The sequence below is a fragment of the Capricornis sumatraensis genome, chromosome 15, assembly GCF_032405125.1.
Source record: "Capricornis sumatraensis isolate serow.1 chromosome 15, serow.2, whole genome shotgun sequence".
NCBI classification, from domain to species: Eukaryota; Metazoa; Chordata; class Mammalia; order Artiodactyla; family Bovidae; genus Capricornis; species Capricornis sumatraensis.
The window spans coordinates 75819313-75842034 of NC_091083.1; the positions used below are offsets into that span (position 1 = coordinate 75819313).

Below are 22722 nucleotides of genomic sequence, written 5' to 3' on the forward strand. Positions count from 1 at the left end.
AACCCGCCTGCCAATGCAGGAGACCTAAGAGACCACGGGTTGGATCCCTGGGTCGGGAAGATGCCCTGGAGGAGGGCACGGTAACCCACTCCAGTATTCTTGCCTGGAGAATCCCATGAACAGAGGAGCCTGGTGGGCTTTGGTCACAGGGTCACAAAGAGTCAGACACGACTGAAGCGACTTTTAGCATGCACGCACGTGGCTGCTACTTCACCCTGAGACCAGCAAGGGCCACTTTCCTTCACCCCAGCCCTGCCCACTTCCTTTTCACTGGACCTTACCCAGCTCCTGAGCTCTATCACGGGGAGAAAACCAACTGATGGAACCGACTGACAGCAGGGTTCAGGAAGAGGACTGAGGGAGCGGGGTGGAGAGTGCAAGCAAGAGAGAACCGGAGGACAGGGAAAGAGGATCCGGCCATCCCCGGCGACCTCAGTCTAGATTTTGGGGGGCCTGTGGGGAGGTCAGGAGCTATTTTGCTTAATGTTTAAACTGCAAGACTTTTACATAATGAGCCATAAGTTAAAGGTTTACTCTCACGTTCGCCTCATTTCTTAGGGCAGGAATGTGTCCCTGCCGTCTCCCTATTCCCAGCAGAGCAGGCACTCAGTAAAGGGTGGTTAAATGGGCTTCCCTCGCGGTTCAGGGGTAAATAATCCAACTGCCAATGCAGGAGACGCGGGTTCGATCCCTGGGTGGGGAAGATCCCCTGGAGAAGGAAATGGCAACTCACTTCAGTATTCTTGCCTGGAGAATCCCATGGACAGAGGAGCCTGGAGGGCTACAGTCTGTGGTGTCGCAAAAGAGTTGGACACAACTTAGGGACTAAACAACCACAACAAATGAATGATGCGTTAGTGAGTGAATGAATGAAGCCCCCAGGGTTCACCTAACAGACAGGCAGTGTTCTGTGCATGTTGAGCCAACAAGGGTGCGTGTGTGTGTGTGTGCGCGCGCACACTGGGGAGAGATGATCTCTCAAATCCACACTCTAGGTCCCTGCCCCTGCTGGGGGATGAGCCTCAGTTAACCACAGGATGGCGGCCCAGCAGGGCCCAGCAGGGCCTCTCCTCCCCAGAGACTGCCATGCTCCTCCCGGCCGCACCTGGGGGACGAGGTCAGGTCAGGAGGTGAACGAAGAGGATGGCCAGACCGATGTTCAGCAGGATCACCATGCAGATGAGGACGGTGTTGGGGACCTGGGGACAGCAGAGACAGGCTGCCTGAGTCCCCAGGAGAGCACACTCCCCCACCCCGACACTCGGCAGTGTCCAGCGCCTGGACAGACCATCCAAGTTGGAAGGATTCTTAGAGGAAATAATCAACCAAACTGCTCAGGGTCCAGAGAGGGTCGAGAACGTATCCCAGGGCACACAGCAGGCAGAGCTGGGACTGGAATCCAAGAGCATGGCCGTGCCCACTGCGTCTCTCAGTCCCTCTGGGCCCAGCTCCAGTCTTTGGCACTGTAGCTTCCTGCTCCCCTAACAAGGCCAGAGGGCCAGGACCCACCCCCCCTAATGGGTCCATCCCCCCAAGCTCTCCCTGCTACACCGCGTACTGGAGGCTATTGGAGCCCAGCTTAGATCTCTCATAAACAGGAGCAGCCCACAGCCTAGCTGCTTGGGACTCCTAGTCACCTCCTCCAAAGCAGCGCCCAGACAACTGTACAGAGGCCAGCCCCCGCCCAAGGTGGGGGCACTCTGCCCTGTAAACCTGGGTCAGGGCTAACTAAGCCCACATCCCGGCAGGGGTTTCCCCCCTGCCCTGTCCTGTGCCATCACCCTGGGCTCCCCCGCCCCCGTCATCTGCCCCCAGAATCCCACCTCCAGCTCCCCGCCCCTCTCCCCCACCCCCCTACTTCCACCAGCAGCCTCACCTCCTCCACCTCGACCTCTGCCGCCGCCGCGGCCTCCTTCCGAGCCTTCTTCTTGGCCCCAGCCTTGGTCAGCCCTCGGGCCTCCGTCTTGCGGGCCTTGACCTTGGGTTCGGCTTTGGGCACGATGGGCTTGGGTTCCAGCTTGGCGGGGCTCTCTGGCGCCGGCGCGGGGCTTCGGGGCGGGGGCGCCGTCCCGGGCGCGGCGGCGGCGGCCGGGGAGGGGGGCGCGGAGTCGGCGGCTGGGGCCTCGGGCTCGTCCTCGAAGGGCGGCGGCGCGGGCGGCGCGGTGCGCACGGCGTAGCTGTGGTAGCCCTGGTACAGCGCCACCTCCGGCTCCTCCGGCCGCGCGGGCGGCGCCTGCAGCGCCTCGATGGCCATGCGTTCGCTGGCCGGCCGGGCGGGGCTGCGGCGGCCCGCGCCGTCGGACGGCGTGACCGGCCGGCTGCCCTCGCCGCCGCCGCCGCCGCCGGGTTCACCGTTCCAGGCGCCCGGGCTCAGCAGGCCGTCTTTGGACGCCGCGGCCGGACGGGGCCGCTTGGGCTGCGGGGGCGTCCCGGCCGGCGACGGGGGGCCACCCTCGGGCGCCGGGGTCTCCCGCTCGTGCAGCTCCGGGCTCTCGCGGAGCCGCTCCGGGAGGCCCGCGGCGCCGGGGCCCCGGTCGGGGGAATCCAGCAGGCTCTCCGAGTTCTCCAGGATCTCCTGGAGCAGCCGGCGCTTCTGATACTCCGGACCTGCGGGGGGACCACAAAGGGAGGCGGGATTCGAGGCCGGGTCCCCGCACCGGGTGACCCTGGGCAAGCCGCTCCAACTCCGCTGTCTTGTCCACTTACTCAGCCAGCACTGACCTGCAGCCACCAGGCGCCAAGAACACTGTTTTTAAGCCATTCCCCAATACTACCTATTTACTCCTTTGAATAACCCTATGAGGTGGATGCTATTATTTAGCCTCCACTGCACATAAGAAGAAAAGGAGGCTCAGAGAGGTAAAATGCCTTACCCAAAGTCACCCAGCTGACCAAGAGCGGAGCCGGGGCTGGCACACAGGCTAAGTCTGGCTCCAGAGTTTATGCTCTTTATGGTCACACCGGCCTATTTCCATTCTCTTATCTGAAAAACAGGCCTAATGATATCTATTTCATAAATACTAACTGAAATCGAGGTGGGGGGCGGGGGGAAGCCTGTGAAATGCTGAGCGCAGAACCTGGCACGTGGTGACAGCTGTTGCTATGACTACCCAAGGTGGAGGCTACCAGCCAGCGTCGCTCTTCCTGGGACCAGCAGGGGGCGCACTGTGATGGGACGCGCGACTCCTCTTGCCGGGCAGAGATCTGCACTCTGAGGTCTCCCGTCTAGCTTCCCTTGCTGCTGCTGCTGCTAAGTCGCTTCAGTCGTGTCTGACTCTGTGCGATCCCATAGACGGCAGCCCACCAGGCTCCCCCGTCCCTGGGATTCTCCGGGCAAGAACACTGGAGTGGGTTGCCATTTCCTTCTCCCTGAGGTCTCCTTAAAAAACTTCAATGTGGAGAGCACCAGTCGCCCACCCTGATGGACTCCCACCACTGTATTCAAGGGCAAAGTCTGGATCGGAGCTAGGAGGTCCTCCTCACTCTGCAGCCTCATTTCCCAGAGAGAGGAGACAGGCTCCAGTTGGGGGAGCCTCTGTTATTACCACCACAATCTCAGCCTGAGTCCCCTTGACTCATCCCATCGCATGCCTGCACCACGCCCCACAGATGCTCACAGGCATGTGTGGACCCACTGGAGCATCTCAGCTTTCCACCAAGCAAAGAAAAAGGTGTCCACCTCCCCACTCCCACCCTGCGGACTTCCCCCACCCCATCCGGGCCAGTCCCCTCCCTGGCTGGCCCTACCTGGCTGGTAGAAGTCTGGAGCCAGCTCCCTGGCCAAAGTGCGGGCAATGTTGGACTCCTGGTTGGCAGCCAGGGCAGCCTGTTCTGCTGCCTCAGCTTTGGCCTTGGCGTGGCTTGTCCTAAGGAGATGACATGGTGGAGTCTCAGGATCCCTCCAGAGAACCAACCCTTTCTGCCCTTTCTCCCCACCCACAAAGAGACACCCTGGACAACACTTTTGTTCGCTTGGGCTGTCAGTGAATATTTATTAAGCCCTGTGGTTCAGGCTGTTGTGCGTTCCCCAGACCATTTCCTCTTCTCTCAGGGCACATAGATGGACAACATTTTCTAGCCTCCCTGGGGTTAGGTGTGGTCAGATGACTGGCTAAAGCATTGTGGGAAGACAGGATGATGCCATTTCCAGGCATGGTCCACAAAAACCTGTCCTGTAATCCACAGTGTCCTCTCTCTTCTCCCCTGTTGCTGATAAAATGCAGAAGCCAAGCCCCCAGAACAAGGGACTTAACCTCATTTGTGTCACAGCTCTTTTCAATCTGGTGACACCTCTGGACCCTTTCTTGGTATACTGTTTTAAAACGCATAAATTACACAGGATTACAAAGAGATGCAATTACACTGACACACTGTTACCAGAATATTGAAAGGGACAAATCTGTAATATAATAATGTATATTCTTCTTTATTAATACATTAAACAAAATATTCAGCAGGTCTATTGACCACCATAATTTAAAAGCATAGATTAGCATAAAGGATATTTTAAGGATACATGCAACAACAGGAATGTGGCATGAAAATATATGTGATTTCTATGAGTGACAAAGTCAGAGATACTGCTAATATTACTGTGATTTATTGCCGACTTCTGTAATTGAAGAAAATACTAAATTTCAGTTACACATCAGTAAAAATAGAGATGTGGTTTTCCTGTCCGGATCCCTTCACTGGGCAAATGCACCCACCCTTGCCTGCTGAATTGACTGCTGATGGCTCACTGCTGTCTCAGAGAATTGCAACCAATAAGAAGCCACCTTGTTCCAAAGGTCCATACCCCTCCCCAATCCAAGGAGCCTATAACCAATGACTACTGACATCAGCCAGCCCCTTTTCGCCCCAAGAGGAAGCAACTCTTGAGGTACCACTCAGGCTCCAGAGCCCCAGCGTGGGATGAGGTTGAAGCAGGACTCCAGAACACATCCCTGCTTAGCTACTTCTATGCCCCATCCTGCCTCTCTCACTCCCCCTTGCTTCTGAGAGCACTTGCTCCATAAATTGCCAGTGCAAGAATCCTCATCTCAGACTCAGCTTCTAGGGAATCTAACCTAAGGCAGCATCCAGATTCACAGACTCGCTGAATTCTATCCAAAGAACCCCCTGTGGCCCCCAGGGTCAAGAAACATGGTGGGAGGAAATTGGGTCCACAAATGATTATTGCATAGAGCAAAGCCCACCTCCCCAACAGTTTCATATTAAACATGCAACATTTGAGCATTAAATTGAAACATTAAACTCAGCAAGCCTTAAATGTCTACTGCGTTAAGCACCTAAGATTTGGGGGATGTTTATTTCAGCTGTTAATCTAACCTAACTAGGAAAAGCACCTACGAAAATATTAACAGCCCCACTAACCAAACGGCTTCAATGTAAAGAAATTAAAGATTATCTCATGTAATCATCATGATGCCTTAGGAAGCTGGTGCTCTTATTATTGTCCCTATTTTACAGAAAAGGAAACTGAGGCATAGGCAGGGTAGGTAACTTGCCCAAGGTCACAGAGTCCCTAAGTGCAGGAACTGGGATTTTGAACCCAGGCAAGATGATTCCAGACCCTGTGCTACTCTGGAGTGTGCCGTGGTTGGTCAGGAGCCAAGACTCCAGGGCCAGGGGCGAGACAAGTGCCTTTCCAAAGAAGGAGATGGGCTGGATGCAAGCAACCAAAATTATTTAATATAATATAATCAAATAAAAGGGCTTCCCTGGTAGTTCAGCTGGTAAAGAATCTGCCTGCAATGCAAGAGATCCCTATTCACTTCCTGGGTCACGAAGTTCCCCTGGAGAAAGGATGGGCCACCCACTGCAGTATTCTTGGGCTTCCGTAGTAGCTCAGATGGTAAAGAATCTGCCTGCAATGCAAGAGACCTAGGTTTGATCCCTGGGTTGGGAAGATGCCCTGAAGGAGGTCATGGCAATATTCTTGCCTAGAGAATCCCACCGACAGAGGAGCCTGCAGGGCTACAGTCCGTGGGGTCGCAAAGTGGGACATGGCTGAGCGATTAAGCACAGCACAATCAAGTGCAATTGTGAGAAGTGCCACAAAGGAAGAGTATAGAATGTGATGAGGATGTCCAGCAGGAAGGCTTGATGTAGATCGGTGGTGGAGGCGGGGATCAGGCAAGGTTTCCTTGAGGATGTGCCAGTTGAGACCTGAAACTGACACATCCATTGGCTCATCAGCAGAGAGGCGGGAACAGTGAGCCAGGCAGGGAAGAGCACGTGCAAAGGTCCTGAAAGGGGGTACAAGCGTCATGTCTTTGGGGAACTGAAAGGTCCAATCAGTGTCCCCATGGGCAGATGAGTCACTTCCTCGGGGATTTGATCTGCATGTGTCTCCAGCACGGAACTGAGCCCCATCTAGAGACGAAGTTTACTAAGCTCCCTCCAGGTGCCAAGACTTTTGCCTACATTACACCTTACAATCCTCAAAACTGCCTGGGAGGTAGCTTTTACTGACTCTACTCCACAGGTGGGGAAACTGAGTCTCAGAGCAATACCTTGCTCAAAGATGCCAACAACTGACATTTACAAAGCATTTACAACATGCCAAAAGCTTTACAGAAATTAATCCATTTAATTTCCCCAGATACTCATTGTGGCCCGTGTTATCACCATCATCCCTCTTTCCAGAGGAGAAATCAAAGGCACAAGAAGGCTTAAGGAGCCCACCTACAACTTATCCAACCAGCAAGTGAAAGCAAGGTTTCAAACAAAGGCTTTCTTGAGTCTAGAGTCTGTGCCTTTTGTCACAGGTTTGTCCATCCACTCAATAATAAGTAGTGGGGGACTTCCCTGGTGGTCCAGTGATTGGGAATCTGCCTTCCAGTGCAGGGGACATGGGTTCTATCCCTGGTCGGGGGACTAAGATTCCACATGCTGCTGGGCAACTAAGCCCACACACAGGAACTACTGAGCCCCGCGGGCTCTAGAGCCTGTGGTCTACAAGAGAAGCCCCACTCACCTCAAGGCGAAGCCCGTGCACCACAGCTAGAGACCCAGCACAGCCAAAATAATACCAAGTAGTGGAGTTCACACCCAGAACTGTCTGGTTTCTAAGCCCCTGTCCTCTCCACTGCCACAGTAATGTTTACTGAAGAAAATAAGATTATACTGAATGAAAGAATACATAAAAGAATGCACGCATACGTACATGAACATCTGTATGGGCAAGGGGGCAGCACAGAGAATAAAGAGCATGCTTTTGGAATAAGCAGCCCTGGATTCTAAGTTTGGCTTGGCCATGGCTGGGGCTAGTGTGCAAATGAGGCATTCATCTCAGGCTCAAAATTTAGGGGGCTAACCAAAAAAAAAGCAACAACAACAACTCAGAAATCCAGATAAATAGTACTTGAATGCAGTATTTTTTAAAGTCAAAATTAATGCAGCAATAATCCTTGATGAACAACCTATGAAAAAAATGTCAATTAAGTCCAGATCCAGACCCTGTACTTGTACGACTCACCTCACTCACCTCCCCCAGTCCCAACCCTACAAGAACCCTAGGACCTTGGGTAAATGGCTTTGCCTCTCCATGCCTCAGTTTCTACGTCTGTAGGGATGATAATTCTCCCCTTTTAGAGTTGCTGTGAACGGCTGAGAAGCAACATAGGAAAATGTTTAGCCCGGGATGGGGCTGAGGGATGGTGATGGTGGTGGTGGTGATGGTGATGGTGTTGATGAGGGTGTTGGCAGTGGCAGAGAAGAAGGAGGAGGAGAAAAAGAAGAAGGAGAAAGATAACATTTGTTACACAGAAACCAAGTGTGGAACCACCGAGGGCCTACTGTATATCACAGGAAACTATACTCAATGTTATGCAATAACCTATAAGTGGAAAGAATCTGAAAAAGAGGGTGTACACACTCACACATATATGTATAATCAAATCACTGGGCTGCACGTCTGAAATGTGCATGATATTGCAAATCAACTATACAATTAAAAACTTAAAAAAAAAAAGAAAGAAAAAAATATATAGTGCATGCACAACCCCAGACACGCATTTGCCTGCACATGGGTATGTGTGATTCAAAGACCTAAATTTTCAGAGACACTTCCCGGGAAACCTGAAACCCCAGGTTGGGTGGGGGAGGAGGGAAAAGACTGGGCAAACCTTCAAACTGAGAAAATGTCCTTTTTTGGTTGTGTGAGTTGGATGAGGCTTGTTTCCTGGGAAGCTGTGTTGCAGCACGGACTCCTCAGGCCAGAATGGCAGTCTTCACACTGAGCCCTGGAAGGTTCTAGAGAATCAACAATGGACCCTCCAGGGCAACCAGAACAGGGGTCAGAGGGGAATGGCCACACAGCCCAAGGTAATAAAGGCTGCTGGGTTTGAAGGAGGCACCCATGACTGACTGAACACCTTACCAGCCCCCCGCTCCAATGTCTCTGATCTCAGAAATGGCCCCTCAGCTCCCTAGCCCTCAAGCCAGGAATCCCAGTGTCTCCCACACCCTCCTTCCTCATCTTTCAATATTCACAAACATGCACCACCAACTCCTGTCTCTCCTGCCCCCCCCGAGGCTCTTGATCTGCCTATTCTTCATCTTTCCGTGGCTTCTCCTGCCAGGTCCCCCACTGCCCTCTGTGACCTTCCCGCTTCCAGACTCACTCCCTACAACTGGTCACAGGCAGCTTGCTTGCCTCACCTCTTGCTGACAGTCTCTGCAAGGCTTCCTATCTTGCTGAAAGTAAAGTCCAAAGTGCTTAGCACGGCCTTCAAGCCTACCCAGATTCTCAGCCTGAAGCGGCCCTGATGGGGTGTAGCTGGCAGCTTACCAGGTAAAGGGCAGGCTGAACTGCTGCGGTCCAGAGGCTATCTTCTAGTCCAGTGGCACTCACAGTGTGGTCCATGCAGACCCCAGCCCCTCATCATCCGGGCACTTGTTGCAAATGTAGATTGGGGGGGCTCCACCCCAGATCCACTGAATCAGAATTTCTCAGGAGGAGCCCAGGAATCTGTGTTTTATAAGCCTTCCAGCTGCTTCCACTGCTCATTAAAATTTGAGAAGCGTGTGCTGGACAGATAGAAACATCCAGCTCTCTCTTGGGCAGTTCCCAGCCTGCTCAACCATCTAGGAGCCTTGAGGGTCTCCCTTCAAGCACCAGGCTCCCTCCCTGAATCCAGGGCCTGCTAGGGAAATGCAGGCACCATTTCTTTTCCTATGACCACTTGGGGAGGGGCTCTTGGGGAGGGTGTCCCAAGGAGGGCTCTGCCCCTTCTGTAGAGAAGGGAAGGAGCAGTAACTGGGGCAGGGGGTGGGGCAGGGATCAGTCACCCTTCTTGATTTCATCAGATTTTCTTTCGTCAGCAGGTTAAAAATAAGGCTGGTGGTGGCTCAGGGATGCGGCAGGGCCATAACCCAGTGGGAGCAATCCCGAGAGTGTTGACCCTCACTCCTGCCTCCCTTCCCCACCTTGGACCCCTTACCACCCTGGAATAGCTGGCCTCGTTGCACATGTGTCTCCATCAAGCTCTGATGGCTTTACTGCGCCAAAGCGGGGGCACACAGGAGGTACCCCTGACTCCTCTGCTCTGGCTGTTCCCCTATCTGGAATGTTCCTTTCCCTCCTTCCACCTCCCAGCCTTAAAGGGCCAGCTTCAGACCCACTTTGACTTCCAGATTTATTCAGCTAATGCAACTTTATGGAATGCCTGCTATATGTTAGGACTTTTCTGGGTGCTGTGGCTATGATAGCAAGCCAAGTATCTAAAAATCCCTTGTAAGGGGACTTCCCTGGTGGTCCAAGGACTAAAACTCCATGCTCCCAGTACAGGGGGCCCGGGTTTGATCCCTGGTCCCGGAACTAAGATCCTGTCTGCCACAACTAAGACCGGGCACAGCCAAAGTAGATAAGTAATTAAGTGAAAGTCACTCAGTCTTGTCTGACTCTTTTCGACCCCGTGGACTATACAGTCCATGGAATTCTCCAGGCCAGAATACTGGAATGGGTAGCCTTTCCCTTCTCCAGGGGATCTTCCCAACCCAGGGATGGAACCCAGGTCTCCCACATTGCAGGCGGATTCTTTACCAACTGAGCCACCAGGGAAGCCCAAAGAACATAAATAAATATTTTTTAAAAATCCCTTGTAGAACTCACATTCTGTTGCAGAGGTCAGCAAATTAGGGCAACAGGTCATATCCAGCCTGTTTCTCTGTCACCTGTGAGCTAAGAATGCTTTTTATATTTTTTAAAGCTATGAAAAAAAAAAAAACCCAAATAGTAATTTTATGACACACGAAAATTATACAGAATTTAAATGTGTCCATATAAATAAAGTTTTATTGGAACAGAGTCACACGTATTTGTTTACTATTGTCTAGAGCTAAGTGGTTGCCATAGAAGTCCATGACCTGCAAGGCCAAAAATATTTACCATCTGGTGCTTTACAGGAGAAGTTTGCCCACCTCTGTTCTAATGCATCCACTCAACAATGGTCTCTCCTACTATTCTAACTAATAATATTAGTCTACTATTAGTTGAGCTCTTTGTACCCAGCTCTGTGCTGTGGTCACCTTTACACACATGACTTCAGAGAGGTGAAGTCACTTTCTCGAGGTCACACAGCTAGAAAGTGTATCTGCCCAAGCTCTTCCCCATTACACTGAGCTGGTGCTTTCCTGGTACTAACTGGACCAGGTCCTCCACATGCTGGTACTAGGGATGGGGATAAATTAGATCCAGCAGGCACCTGAAGAGCTCCCAGCCTAATGCAGCCCCACCAAGTCAACTGTGCAGCATCTCTGAAAAGCAGCAGATGATGGGGCGGGGGCAGAGCAAAGCCGCTAAGCCACATGGCGGTGCAGCTAAGAGGGGACAGCTCTGGTAGGTCTTGGCTCTGCTCCTTATACTCTCAGGTAAGCCTGAGCCCCCTGAGCCCCAGTCTCCTCATCTGTACAATGGGGATAATAACAGCATTTATCCTGGAGAAATGGTATAAGGAGTATAAATGAATACACACTCATCAGAAGGGTTAAGGGTACAAGCTCCAGTCCATCACATTCTGACTTTTGCTCTCTGGTCACAGTTTCCTCAACTGTGAAATGGGGTTAATAACATTTACCTCACAAAATTACTGGGGGTCTGAAATGAGATCGCACAAGAGTGTTTAGCATAAACCGAGCACTTAACAAATACTAGCTTTCATTATTGTTACAGTTTTGGTTATTGTTATAACAATATTTGGGGATTCCCAGGTGGCTCAGTGATAAAGAATTTGCCTGCCAATGCAGGATACACAGGAGACTCAGGTTTGATCCCTGGATTGGGAAGATCCGCTGGAGGAGGGCATGGCAACCCACTCCAATATTCTCGCCTGGAGAATCCCCATGGACAGAGGAGCCTGGCGGGCTACAGTCCACAAAGAGTCGGACACGACTGAAGTGACTGGGCACGTAACAAAGTTTACCAGCCATTCCCTTCCAAAAATCTAAGGACTGCCAACAAATTCGGAGAAGGCAATGGCACCCCACTCCAGTACTCTTGCCTGGAAAATCCCATGGACAGAGAAGCCTGGTAGGCTGCAGTCCATGGGGTCACGAAGAGTCGGACACAACTGAGCGACTTCACTTTCACTTTTCACTTTCATGCATTGGAGAAGGAAATGGCAACCCACTCCAGTGTTCTTGCCTGGAGAATCCCAGGGATGGGAGAGCCTGGTAGGCTGCCATCTATGGGGTCACACAGAGTTGAACACAACTGAAGCAACTTAGCAGCAGCAGCAGCAGCAGCAGCAGCCAACAAATTGGTGTTTAAATAGGTATTCTTGTAGCAGGACATGTCATATAAACTTTGTTTCAAAGTTCACCCATGTTGTAGCATGTATAGTACTTCATCCCTTTCCATTGCCAATAATGGTCCACTGTGTGTGTGGATAAACCATATTTAGTTTATCTGCTCCTCAGCTGAAGGACATTTGGAGTGTTTCCACCATCTGGTTACTACATATAATGCTACTATGGATATTCCTGTACAAGTTTGGGGATGGATGTAGGTTTTCATTTCTCCTGGGTGTACACCTTAAGGCATGGAATTGCTGGGTCATGTGGTAACTCTTTTTAAACTTTTGAGGAACTTCCAGACTGAGGAACTTCTGAATTGAGTGCACCATTGTACTTTCTTCTAGTAACACGAGGGTTCCAATCTCTCTACATCCTTGTCAACACTTACTATTATCCATTTTTAAATTTTAGTCACATAATGGTTTGTGAGGTTCATTTCATTGTAGTTTTGATCTGCACTTCCCTGGTGGCTAATGATGTTGAGCGTGTTTTTAAATGTTTAATGACCATTTATGTTATCTTCTTAGGAAAAAAAATGTTTATATAGATTCTTTGCCTGTTTTCAATTTTTTTAAGTTGTAAAAGTTCTCAATATATTCTAGATACAAGTCCCTTATCAAATATAGGATTTGCAAACATTTTTCCCATTCTTTTGTCTTTTCAATTCCTTGATGGTGTCCTTTGAAGCACAGAAGCTCTCAAACTTAATGATTTCCAATTTATCTATTTTTCCTTTTGTTGCATATACTGATGCTATCACATCTGAGAAGCTTTTGCCTAACTCAAGGTCACAAAAACTTACTACCATATTTTCTTCTCAGAGTTTTATAGTTCAGTTTTTACACTTAGATCTAGGAAGACTACTTCTAATTAGAAAAAAATGGGAAATAAACTAAGGGTTCATACTGTCCTAGGAGACAGGCACTACAACCATTTTACAGATGAAGAAACTGAGACAAAGTGAGGTTAAGTCACTTGGCCATTATTTTTATTGTGAACATTATGCCAGAAGTGGCCCCTGCTCTGGAAGGATCTAGAGTCTGGTAGGAAAGACAAGACAAGGTGAAAAGTTTTGAGAGCAAACATAAACAGAAGGTTACAGGGCAGGAGAAAGCCCATGTGGTGAGCTGCGTGTTCATACGTGCATTTCCTTATTTTTATATTTTATATTTATTTATTTATTTATTATAAATATAAAAAAGATGTAGTAGAGGGCTTCCCTGGTGGTCCAGTAGCTAAAACTCTGAGCTCCCAATGCTGGGGGCCTGGGGTTCGATCTCCATTCAGGGAACTGGATCCCACATGCCTCAGTGAAGACCTGGTGCAGCCAAATAAATAATTTTTTTAAAGATGTAGTATAATATGGCTTCATCAGCACAACAAAATATGAAAAATAAACAGATTTTTTAAATATTTTGGTATTTGAGGTGGTTAAGAGCAGTTTTCCACAGTGGGTGACATACATTCTCTGTACTTTGATTTTTTTCCCATCTGTAAAGTGGGGATATGAATAGCCCCTGCCTCACAGAGTTGTAGAATTACCGTATACAAAGTATTTAGAATAGAATCTGGCACATAGAAACCTCTATGCAAGTGTTTTAAAATTTGAAAAAGTTGATTTGTTTTAGTTGAAGTGGAGGGGCATGGCTTTTGAGTCTGGGGGGCTGTGCCACCCCCCCAATAGCTTAAGCAGAACCTCCCCACCTTGGAAGCCCAGACTGAAATCCCCAGGCTGTGGAGGTGAACTCTTCCAGATTATGTTTTACAAAGACCTCTCTCCTCTTCTTGAAAAAGAATCACCAGCCCAGCTGGGAAATCTTCACCATGTGTGAGTGGGTATGTGACACCCCTTCCCATCCTCCAGTCTCTATGCAGGAGGCAGGGTGACAAGCTGCTGTTTACTAAGTGCTAACTATGTGCCAGACCCTTGACCTATGTGGTCAGCTGAATAATGGCCCCAGGGATATCCAGGTCCTAAATCCCTGGAACCAGTGAATGTTACCTTATACGGCAAAAGGAGCTTTGCAGATGTGATTAAATGGAAGCTCCTGAGATGCAAGAATTATCCTGGGTTAGACAAGCAGGCTGTAGATGTAACCACGCATGTCCTTATAAGAGGGAGGCAGGAGCAGATGTGACCACAGGAGGAGGAGAAGATGATATGATGATGGAAACTGAGATGAGAGTGATGCCCGTTGAAGATGCAGGATGGGGCCACAAGCCAAGGAATGGCAGTGGCCACTAAGAAGCTAAAAAATCAAGGAATTGGATTCTCCTGCCAGAACCCTCGAAAGGAACCAGCCCTGTCATCACCTTGGCTTTAGCCCACTGAGACCGATCTCAGACTTCTGACTTCCAGAACAGTAAGAGAGTAAGTCTGTGCTGTTTTAAGCCCCCAAGTTAATGATAATTTGCTACAGAAGCAACGGAAACTGCAGCAACCTGTGTGATCTCATGCCATCCTCAAGGCAACTCACTGTGCAGAAGAAAGGAAAGCTCAGGAAATTATTTGCCCATGGTTCGCTGCCAGGTGGCACTAGTGGTAAAGAACTGGCCTACCAATGCAGGAGACGTAAGAGACATGGGTTCGATCCCTGGGTCGGAAAGATCCCCTGGAAGAGGGCATGGCAACCCACTCCAGTATTCTTGCCTGGAGAATCCCATGGACAGAGGAGCCTGGTAGGCTACAGTCCACAGGGTCCACAAAGAGTCAGACATGACTGAAGCAACCTAGCACAATCACTCACACATAGCTAGTGAGATCCAGAGCCGGCTGGAACACGATTCCAGGTCTGTCTGGCACCAGAGCCTTTGCTAACCCACGCATCTGCTGCACACTGCAGTTAAGCCAGAAGAGACCAGCAGCTGGAACTGGCCAAAACTATGCTGCTTCCCCCAGGGGCCTGGGCATCCCTAGCATGCATCCTGCTTGCCTGAGAGTCCAGAGCTAGTGGTTACCAGCAGGGACACCGTCAAGTTCCCCAGTGAAAGGCTAGTCCATTGGAAACTGGGATCGCCTGGTTGACTACATATGACTGAGGTCTGGTTATGCTATGGCAGCCAGTGAATAGACAGAGAGGGGACATGAGGCCTTGCTCCCCCTCCCCACATGGGACTGGGCTCTACAGTCCAATCTGAAGCCCAGCTCTCAGCAGTGAGGCCTTTTCTGCATGAGCTGGCTGTACAGAGAAGCTTCCTTTTTAAAACTTCTGTGCTGGGGACTTCCCTGGTGGTCCAGTGGCTAAGACCCTGCACTCCCAATGCAGGGGGCCCAGGTTCACTCCCTGGTCAGGGAACTAGACCCCACATGCTGCAGCTAAGTTCACACGCCGCAACAAAGATTGAAAATCCCACGGGCCACGACTACGACCCTGGGCAGCTGAATAAATAAACAAATATTTTAAAAATGAAAAGCCTATGCCAGAGTTTTAAAATCACATTTTATGAATTATGAGAAGAGTAATATTGAAGCAAACAGCACTGTGAACCCACTGTGCTAAAACAATGGCTGTGTTAGCTTTTGAGCCTTTTATGAACAACTGTTAATTGTAAAGCCCACAGTTTAAGAGCATGGAATCTGAAATCACGCTACTGAGGTCTGAATCCCTGAGTCAGACATTAGCTGTGTGGCCTGGACGAATCACTTAACCTCTCTGTGCATCCATTTCTTCTTCTGAAAAGTGAACATGGCAAGAAGACTTTTCAGATGGCTCCTGGTGTTCACACCTTTATGGGATTCAGCCCCCACCCCTCCCACCACGGAGGATGGGCTGAACTCAGTGACAGGCTTCTAAATAAAAGACCATGACAACGGTGACATCACTTCCATGACTAGTTTACAAAAGACGGCGACTTTGCTTTTGATAACAGACTCTTGCTGGCCTTGATGAAGCAAGCTGCCATGCTGGGGAAGCTTTCATAGCAAGGAACTGAAGACAGCCTCCCACCAACATCAGTGAGAAGCCAAGGGCCTCAGTTCAAACGCCCACCAGAAACTGCATCATCCTACAAACAACTGCATGAGGGTGGAGTGGCTCCATCCCCACTGGGGCCTTCAGATGGGACTACAGCCCTGACCAACAGCAGCCTCGTGGGAGACCCTGAGCCAAAAGGCCCAGCTGAGCCTGATACCAAACCCACAGAAACTGTGAGATAAGAAATGTGTGCTGTTTCATGCTGCTATGTTTGGGCATAAGTTATTATCCAGTGATAGACAACTAATACAATTGGGATCATAATACCTACTTCATTGGGTTGTTATGAAAATTTGCAAAGAAACAGAGGAAAACAACAGAATGGGAAAGACTAGAGATCTCTTCAAGAAAATTAGAGATACCAAGGGAACATTTCATGCAAAGACGGGCTCAATAAAGGACAGAAATGGTATGGACCTAAAAGAAGCAGAAGATATTAAGAAGAGGTGGCAAGAATACACAGAAGAACTGTACAAAAAGATCTTCACGACCAAGATAATCATGATGGTGTGATCACTCATCTAGAGCCAGACATCCTAGAATGTGAAGTCAAGTGGGCCTTAGAAAGCATCACTATGAACAAAGCTAGTGGAGGTGATGGAATTCCAGTTGAGCTAGTTCAAATCCTGAAAGATGATGCTGTGAAAGTGCTGCACTCAATATGCCAAGAAATTTGGAAAACTCAGCAATGGCCACAGGACTGGAAAAGGTCAGTTTTCATTCCAAAGGAGGCCAGCCTTGGGATTTCTTTGGAAGGAATGATGCTAAAGCTGAAACTCCAGTACTTTGGCCACCTCATGCGAAGAGTTGACTCATTGGAAAAGATTTTGATGCTGGGAGGGATTGGGGGCAGGAGGAGAAGGGGACGACAGAGGATGAGATGGCTAGATGGCATCACTGACTCGATGGAAGTGAATCCGAGTGAACTCCGGGAGTTGGTGATGGACAGGGAGGCCTGGTGTGCTGTGATTCATGGGGTTGCAAAGAGTCGGACACGACTGAGTGACTAAACTGAACTGAATGTACAGAAAGTGCTTAGAACAGTGCCTTGCATACAGTGTTTACTATAGTAGTGTTATACTAGTATGAAAGTGTTAGTTTTCACTATTATACATTTCTTACTTACATAATTTTTCATGTTTCCACATATTCATGTTTATCATTTCAGACCCCTTAACCTTTCTTCTTTTGAAATTTAACATCTACCTGTTTTTAAAATATGTATTTACTTAAGCATTTGGCTGCACCGGGTCTTAGTTGCAGCATGCAGGATCTAGTCCCCTGACCAGGTGTTGAACCTGACACCAATCTGCATTGGCAGCACAGAGCCTTAGCCACTGGACCACCAGGGAAGTCCCAACATCCATGTATTTTTGTGCTAGTGATTCCTCTTCTGGGAATCCGACCAACTGACATACTCAAACTGTGCAAAATGACACCCATATAAGGGTATTTCCTGCAATCCTGTTTGTAATAACAAAACACTGGAAATGAAGCCAAAGCAAGAAGGGGGAACTAGTTGATTACATTAAGGTATAATCAATGCTTGTTGAGTACCTACTATGTGTCAATACTGTGCTTAGATGTTTGCATGTATTATTTCATTTAATCCTCATAATATTCTCTAAAGTAGACATCACTATCAATTCCCATTTTACAAGCAAGAAAACTAAGGATGACAGGATTAGGTAACCTGTCCAACTCACACAGTCAATAAAGGAGGAAAGCCAAGAATTCCAGTGTGTTTAACACCAAAATAAGACAAAGCATGTGTTAGTGTTGGAGTCAGACAACCTGGTTTCAAACCCCAGCTCCTTCACATCCAAATTGTATGACTTTTGCCAAGTCATGGAACCTCTCCAAGTCTCAGTTTCACCATCTGTAACTCAAGTTAATCACTTTGCTGACAGGAGTCTTTAAAGTTAAAGCTATGGTTTTCCCAGTAGTCATGTACAGATATGAGAGTTGGACCATAAAGAAGGCTGAGTGCCAAAGATGCTTGATGCTTTTGAACTGTGCTGCTAGAGAAGAATCTTGAGAGTCCCTTAGACTGTAAGGAGATAAATCAATCAATCCTAAAGGAAAACAACCCTGAATATTCATTGGAAGGACTGATGCTGAAGCTGAAGTTCCAGTACTCTGGCCACCTGATGAGAAGAGCCAACTCACTGGAAAAGACCCCTGGGAAAGACTGAGGGCCATAGGAGAAGGGGGAGACAAAGGATGAGATGGTAAGACAGCATCACCGACTCAGTGGACAAGAATCCGAGCAAACTCTGCTGCTGCTGCTGCTGCTAAGTCGCTTCAGTTGTGTTTGACTCTATGCGACCCCATAGACGGCAGCCCACCAGGCTCCCCTGTCCCTGGGATTCTCCAGGCAAGAACACTGGAGTGGGTTGCCATTTAACTCTATGAGATGGTAAAGGACAGGGAGCCTCATGTGCTGCATGCAGTCCACAGAGGGGCAAAGAGTCAGACACAACAAGTGAACAAGGACAACAACTCAGGTTAGTAATTGCGCTTAGCTGTCACTAGAACTCTACCCTGAGGATCAAGTGAACTGTGCCATGTGAAGTGTGTATTCATTTGATCATGACAAGCATTTACTAAGCGCCTACTGTATGCCATGTCCTGGGCTAGATCTAGGGGCACAACAATGAACAGAAGAAATTTACCTCCTAGGACTTACAGACTAGCCCAGCATGCACACAGTGGAACCCCATAAATGGTAGCTGCTACTATTAGAGTGGCTCTTCTTCCCCAGGGTTGGTCTTCCCACCTAAGTCTACTGGTGACCTGGGTCTGGGTGTGTTCTGCTTCCCTCACTCGTTCCCCCCCCCACCCCCGCACCACCTCGGCTCACCCCCACCACCCCCACCCCCACCACCACCACCCCCAACCCCGGTGAGCCAGCCAGCAATGGCATCCCACAAGGCTCGAGTCAGCAGACATCTCCTGCCTAAATAAGGACAAGGCGTCCAGGAGAGCTCTCTGCGAGCGGAGGAATGTGACAGCTGAGCCCGCCCGCCCGGCACCCTCCCCCGCCTCCGGCCCCTCCCCAGGTGTGGCATTCCAGTTTTTCCCAGAGCAGCCCCCGAAGTCCCCAACACCCCCTCCCCCAGCCCAGGCCGCTCTGATAACTGCTAAGGAGCCTTCCGGAGGAATTCCAGGCAGCTCCATCTGCTCCTGGGGGCTGGCATCCCGGCTGCCACACGGAGAAGAAACTGCAGGGAGGGGCCAACCCAGCCCCAACCCTGGAAAATTACATCCCTTGGTTTGAAAAGCATTTCCAGAGATATTCTTTGGCCTCAGGCACTGTGTCAGGTGTGAGGGCTCCAGCGGAGATTCTGACCACGCTGCTGTCTCCCCGTCCCCACACCAGGCCCCAGCACTCACACCTGCTCCTGGTGGGGTGGGGGGAAGGCAGACACAGCTAGTCCAGAGCATGGGGCCAGGGACGACGTCTTCGAGAAGTTCTTGCTGAGGCAGGGGTTGATCAGGGGAACTCTGGCACCAGATGACTGGAGTTCCCATACTAGCCCTGCTTCTACCTAGCTGTGTGACCTTGAACAAGTTACCTAACCACTCTGGGCTTTCATTTCCCCATCTGTGAAATGGGAGAATAACAGCAGCCACCTCAGAGCTGGGAGGACTAAGTACACTGGTTTTGCAAAGTGCTCAGAGCAGCAAGGAGGAGGTCGTATCCTCAGGATCTGTTCAGGATGACCGACTGGAGAGCCTACCACTTAAACCAGGGTGCCTGAGGGTGAAAGCGGGAGCTGTTTATAAGTATACCCTGCGTGATCCAAGGCAATCTCGGGCACACGAGGCCGTGTGGTCATCCCAGACTTGACCACAACTAAGGTGCCAACTGTCACCGACAGCGACTATATGTCATCTTTGTAAGCCAGCCCTGCAAGAGGTGAACAGCACACCCAGCACACTGATCTGACCTTCAGATTTCCCAGGAGGAAGACACGTAAAACCAAAATTTGAGCTAGAGTCAAAGAAAAACATAAAGGATTTCAATGCATTGGTTAACAGATATCTATTGAGCTTTTTATGTGGGTCCATGCCTGGGCTCTGGGGTGAAGGAGGAGGAGAAAGAAGTGTCAGAAGAAGAAAAATAAAGAAGTAAAGGATTCCATTCCCAGTGACCAGCCATAGTTGGTCAGATAATAAGAGAGGATTTGGGGACAGGATTCAAGACAGAAAAGACACCATCAGGGAGGGGTCAGGTCAAGGGTGGACCAAGGATGTAACCATGGGAACAGATCAAATGCAGAGCAAAGGCAGAGAGGTGGGCAGGAAGGGGACCTCAGGCTTGGGAAGGGCGTGTCGTTATGGCTAAGAACCAGGTCTTGGACCAGAATTGAAGGTCCAAGTTTCATCTCCACCCCTAACGCTCTGGCTCACCCCTGACAACTCACACAATCTATATTGCCTCACTTTCCACAGCAATAAAGTGGAGCAAACAATACCTTCGCCCTTCAGGGCTGCCCGAATACCAAATGAGATGATGCCTGTGAAATTCCGTTCACTTCACAGGCAGGCTGCAAACGGAGAACACGTGCTCTACAAGGAAGGGGTTTTGTCTGTTTTGTTCACTGAGGAATCCCCAGCACCAAAAACAGGACCTGGCCCACAGTGGGTGCTTAATAAAAATTTGTTGACTGAATAAACAGCAGCCATTATAAATATTATTATCATAATTACTATGCAGTAATAGGCCTGGCTGAGCTGGAGCAGAGGAAAACAAAGGAGCTTTTTCACAGATGAGGCAACAGGCTGAGACAGGTGAAAGGATTTGCCTGAGGTTATACTCCTAGTAAGTCACAGAGCAGGATCTGGGTTCCCGGCCAGGGTCTTCAACTCCAACTCCTCTGTCCTTCTTGCCTGCCTATTTTTCTCCTGTCTTCTATAAGCATTCCCTAGGTGCCTACTAAGTGCAGGCATCTGATAACATAATGGGGATTAAAAGAAACTTAAAACCAGAATTCTGGCCTTAAGGATCTTATAGACCTGTAAAGAAAATCTACAGGAAAATAATCTAGTTGAGAAAATTCAGGGTTTTTTCTTTTCTTTAAGTTTTTTTAAAAAAAATATGGACTATTTTCTTTTAAGTCTTTATTGAATTGTTACATTATGGCTTTTGTTTCATGTTTGGTTTTCTGGCTGCCAGGCATGTAGGACCTTTAGCTCCCTGACCAGGGATGGAACCTGCACTCCCTGTGTTGAAAGGCAAAGTCTTAAGCACTGGACCACCAGGAAGTTCCAAGTTCAAGCTTTTGAAAACAGGGAGCCCAGAAGAGGAAGAGACATGGCAAACCTGCCTGCAGATGAGAGCTCTGAGCTACAGCCTGAAACAGAGAAGAGATGGAGAAATCAAGCTTGGTACTAAGCATGTACTGGAGGTGACCTAGGCAAGCTCTGGACAGGACACTGGGAGCCTGAGTTCAGCCATAGCCATCTTTACACCATGGAAACTGGCAAACTCCAAGAAGCAGAGTTCTCCTACTCCGTCCCCCACCCGCCAGCCCCTCCAAGAGCTACTTAATCAGCACACTACTTCTCAGAATAGACATGAACTAGAAAAAAGTTAACAGTCTCAGCAGACTCAAATTATGTCTTACCTTCTACCTGGACAATCCCCCGCCCCCCCATCCTTTTGAAAAACACGTTATTAGCTCTCTTGACAAAAAGCACTTAAATTTGCCATCTCCAAGCACAAAATCTCCCCTCCCTACTTCTCACAGGACAATTTCTGAGTGGGTCTCAGGCGGTGTCAGCGTATAAAACCTGCAATTTGCTCTGTGAGTGAGCTGGGGAAGCGAAGGGGATCCCTCCAGGCTGTATATAGGCATCCTTTCTTCTCCCTGCGTGTAGTCCTGGGAAAATAACAAAGTCTTATTTTCAATTCTGAGTCTTGTTTCCATGTTCATGTGAGCTGGTCAGATGGAAAAGAAAGAAGGGAAGAAAGGGTGGTCTAAATAGAGGGACGTGCAGGAGTCAAGGCAAAGAAAGGTGTGTTTAAAACACACACATAGTTTTCATGAAACTGAGAAAAGTAACCTGACAATGTCATTTCACCAAACTGCTTTCCTCTGCTTCCTAAGCACAAGCCTGGACTATTTCCCAGCCTCCCTTGCAGGGAAGTGTGGCCACGGACCAGAAGCTGGCCAATGGAATGTGAGAAGACATGATGCGCCCTACTTCCTGGCCAATAAGAACCTTCCACTGCCTCTTTCAATGCGTTTTTCCTTTTCATTGGCTTGACGCAGAGAGCGTGATGATCTTGAAAGCCACGTGTGGAAGACAGCAGAGCCACAAGACGGGAGGAGACCGGGTTTTTGAATCATTGCGTGGAACACAGCTGCCCAATGATGAGTACCCATTTCGGATTTTACATGAGTGAAAAATAAACTTGTGCTGGATGTGTTCTGTGTCTGTGTGTTTGCTGGTTCCCTACAAACGGAGGGATAGAAGCAGATGAGGAAAGACGACAAAGGGACTCCTGTGCATCTTGTGTCCAGCCTGAGGGAGAGGGGACTTCTGTTCCAGGGCTCCCGCAGCGAGTCTCAGCCAGGAGGTAAACTGTTTGCCACTGGAGGCCGGAGTGAGAGCAGGACACCTCCTCTTCTTGGACAAGATTCAGGCACGCACCGTTAGTATGAATGTCCATCCCTCTTTCAAAAAAGCCCCACAGGCTCATTAATGAGTCGGTCACTGCCGAGCATTTAATGCACGTCTACCGTGTATAATGCCTAAGCTTGGGCTCCTCCCGTCCACAACTCCAGAGTCCAGTTGCCCTTCTAAAGACCGGCTTTCCCTCCCTTTCAGGCTCTGGAAAGAGGGAGAGGAAAAATCTTTCAGGCCAATGACTCAAAAGCTTACTACTGACAGGACCAAAACTGATAGGCGGTACCAGGACATTCATCGGATAATA

The 22722-nt window shown here is 49.3% G+C and overlaps 1 protein-coding gene and 1 non-coding gene across 2 annotated transcripts in view; one reads left to right on the top strand and one right to left on the bottom strand.

Annotated features, from left to right (window-relative positions):
- JPH2 (junctophilin 2) overlaps positions 1-22722 on the bottom strand; it is a 71412-nt gene that overhangs the window by 1066 nt on the left and 47624 nt on the right. Inside the window, exons 3-5 of the mRNA XM_068987554.1 lie at positions 3748-3866; positions 1877-2607; positions 1106-1199 (exon numbers count right to left, since the gene is read on the bottom strand). Coding sequence (XP_068843655.1) covers positions 1119-1199; positions 1877-2607; positions 3748-3866 — 931 coding nt within the window. The 3' untranslated portion in view covers positions 1106-1118. The remainder of the gene's footprint in view (positions 1-1105; positions 1200-1876; positions 2608-3747; positions 3867-22722) is intronic.
- TRNAG-CCC (transfer RNA glycine (anticodon CCC)) lies at positions 15026-15098 on the top strand. Its single transcript has one exon. It is a non-coding gene; the product is annotated as a tRNA-Gly (tRNA).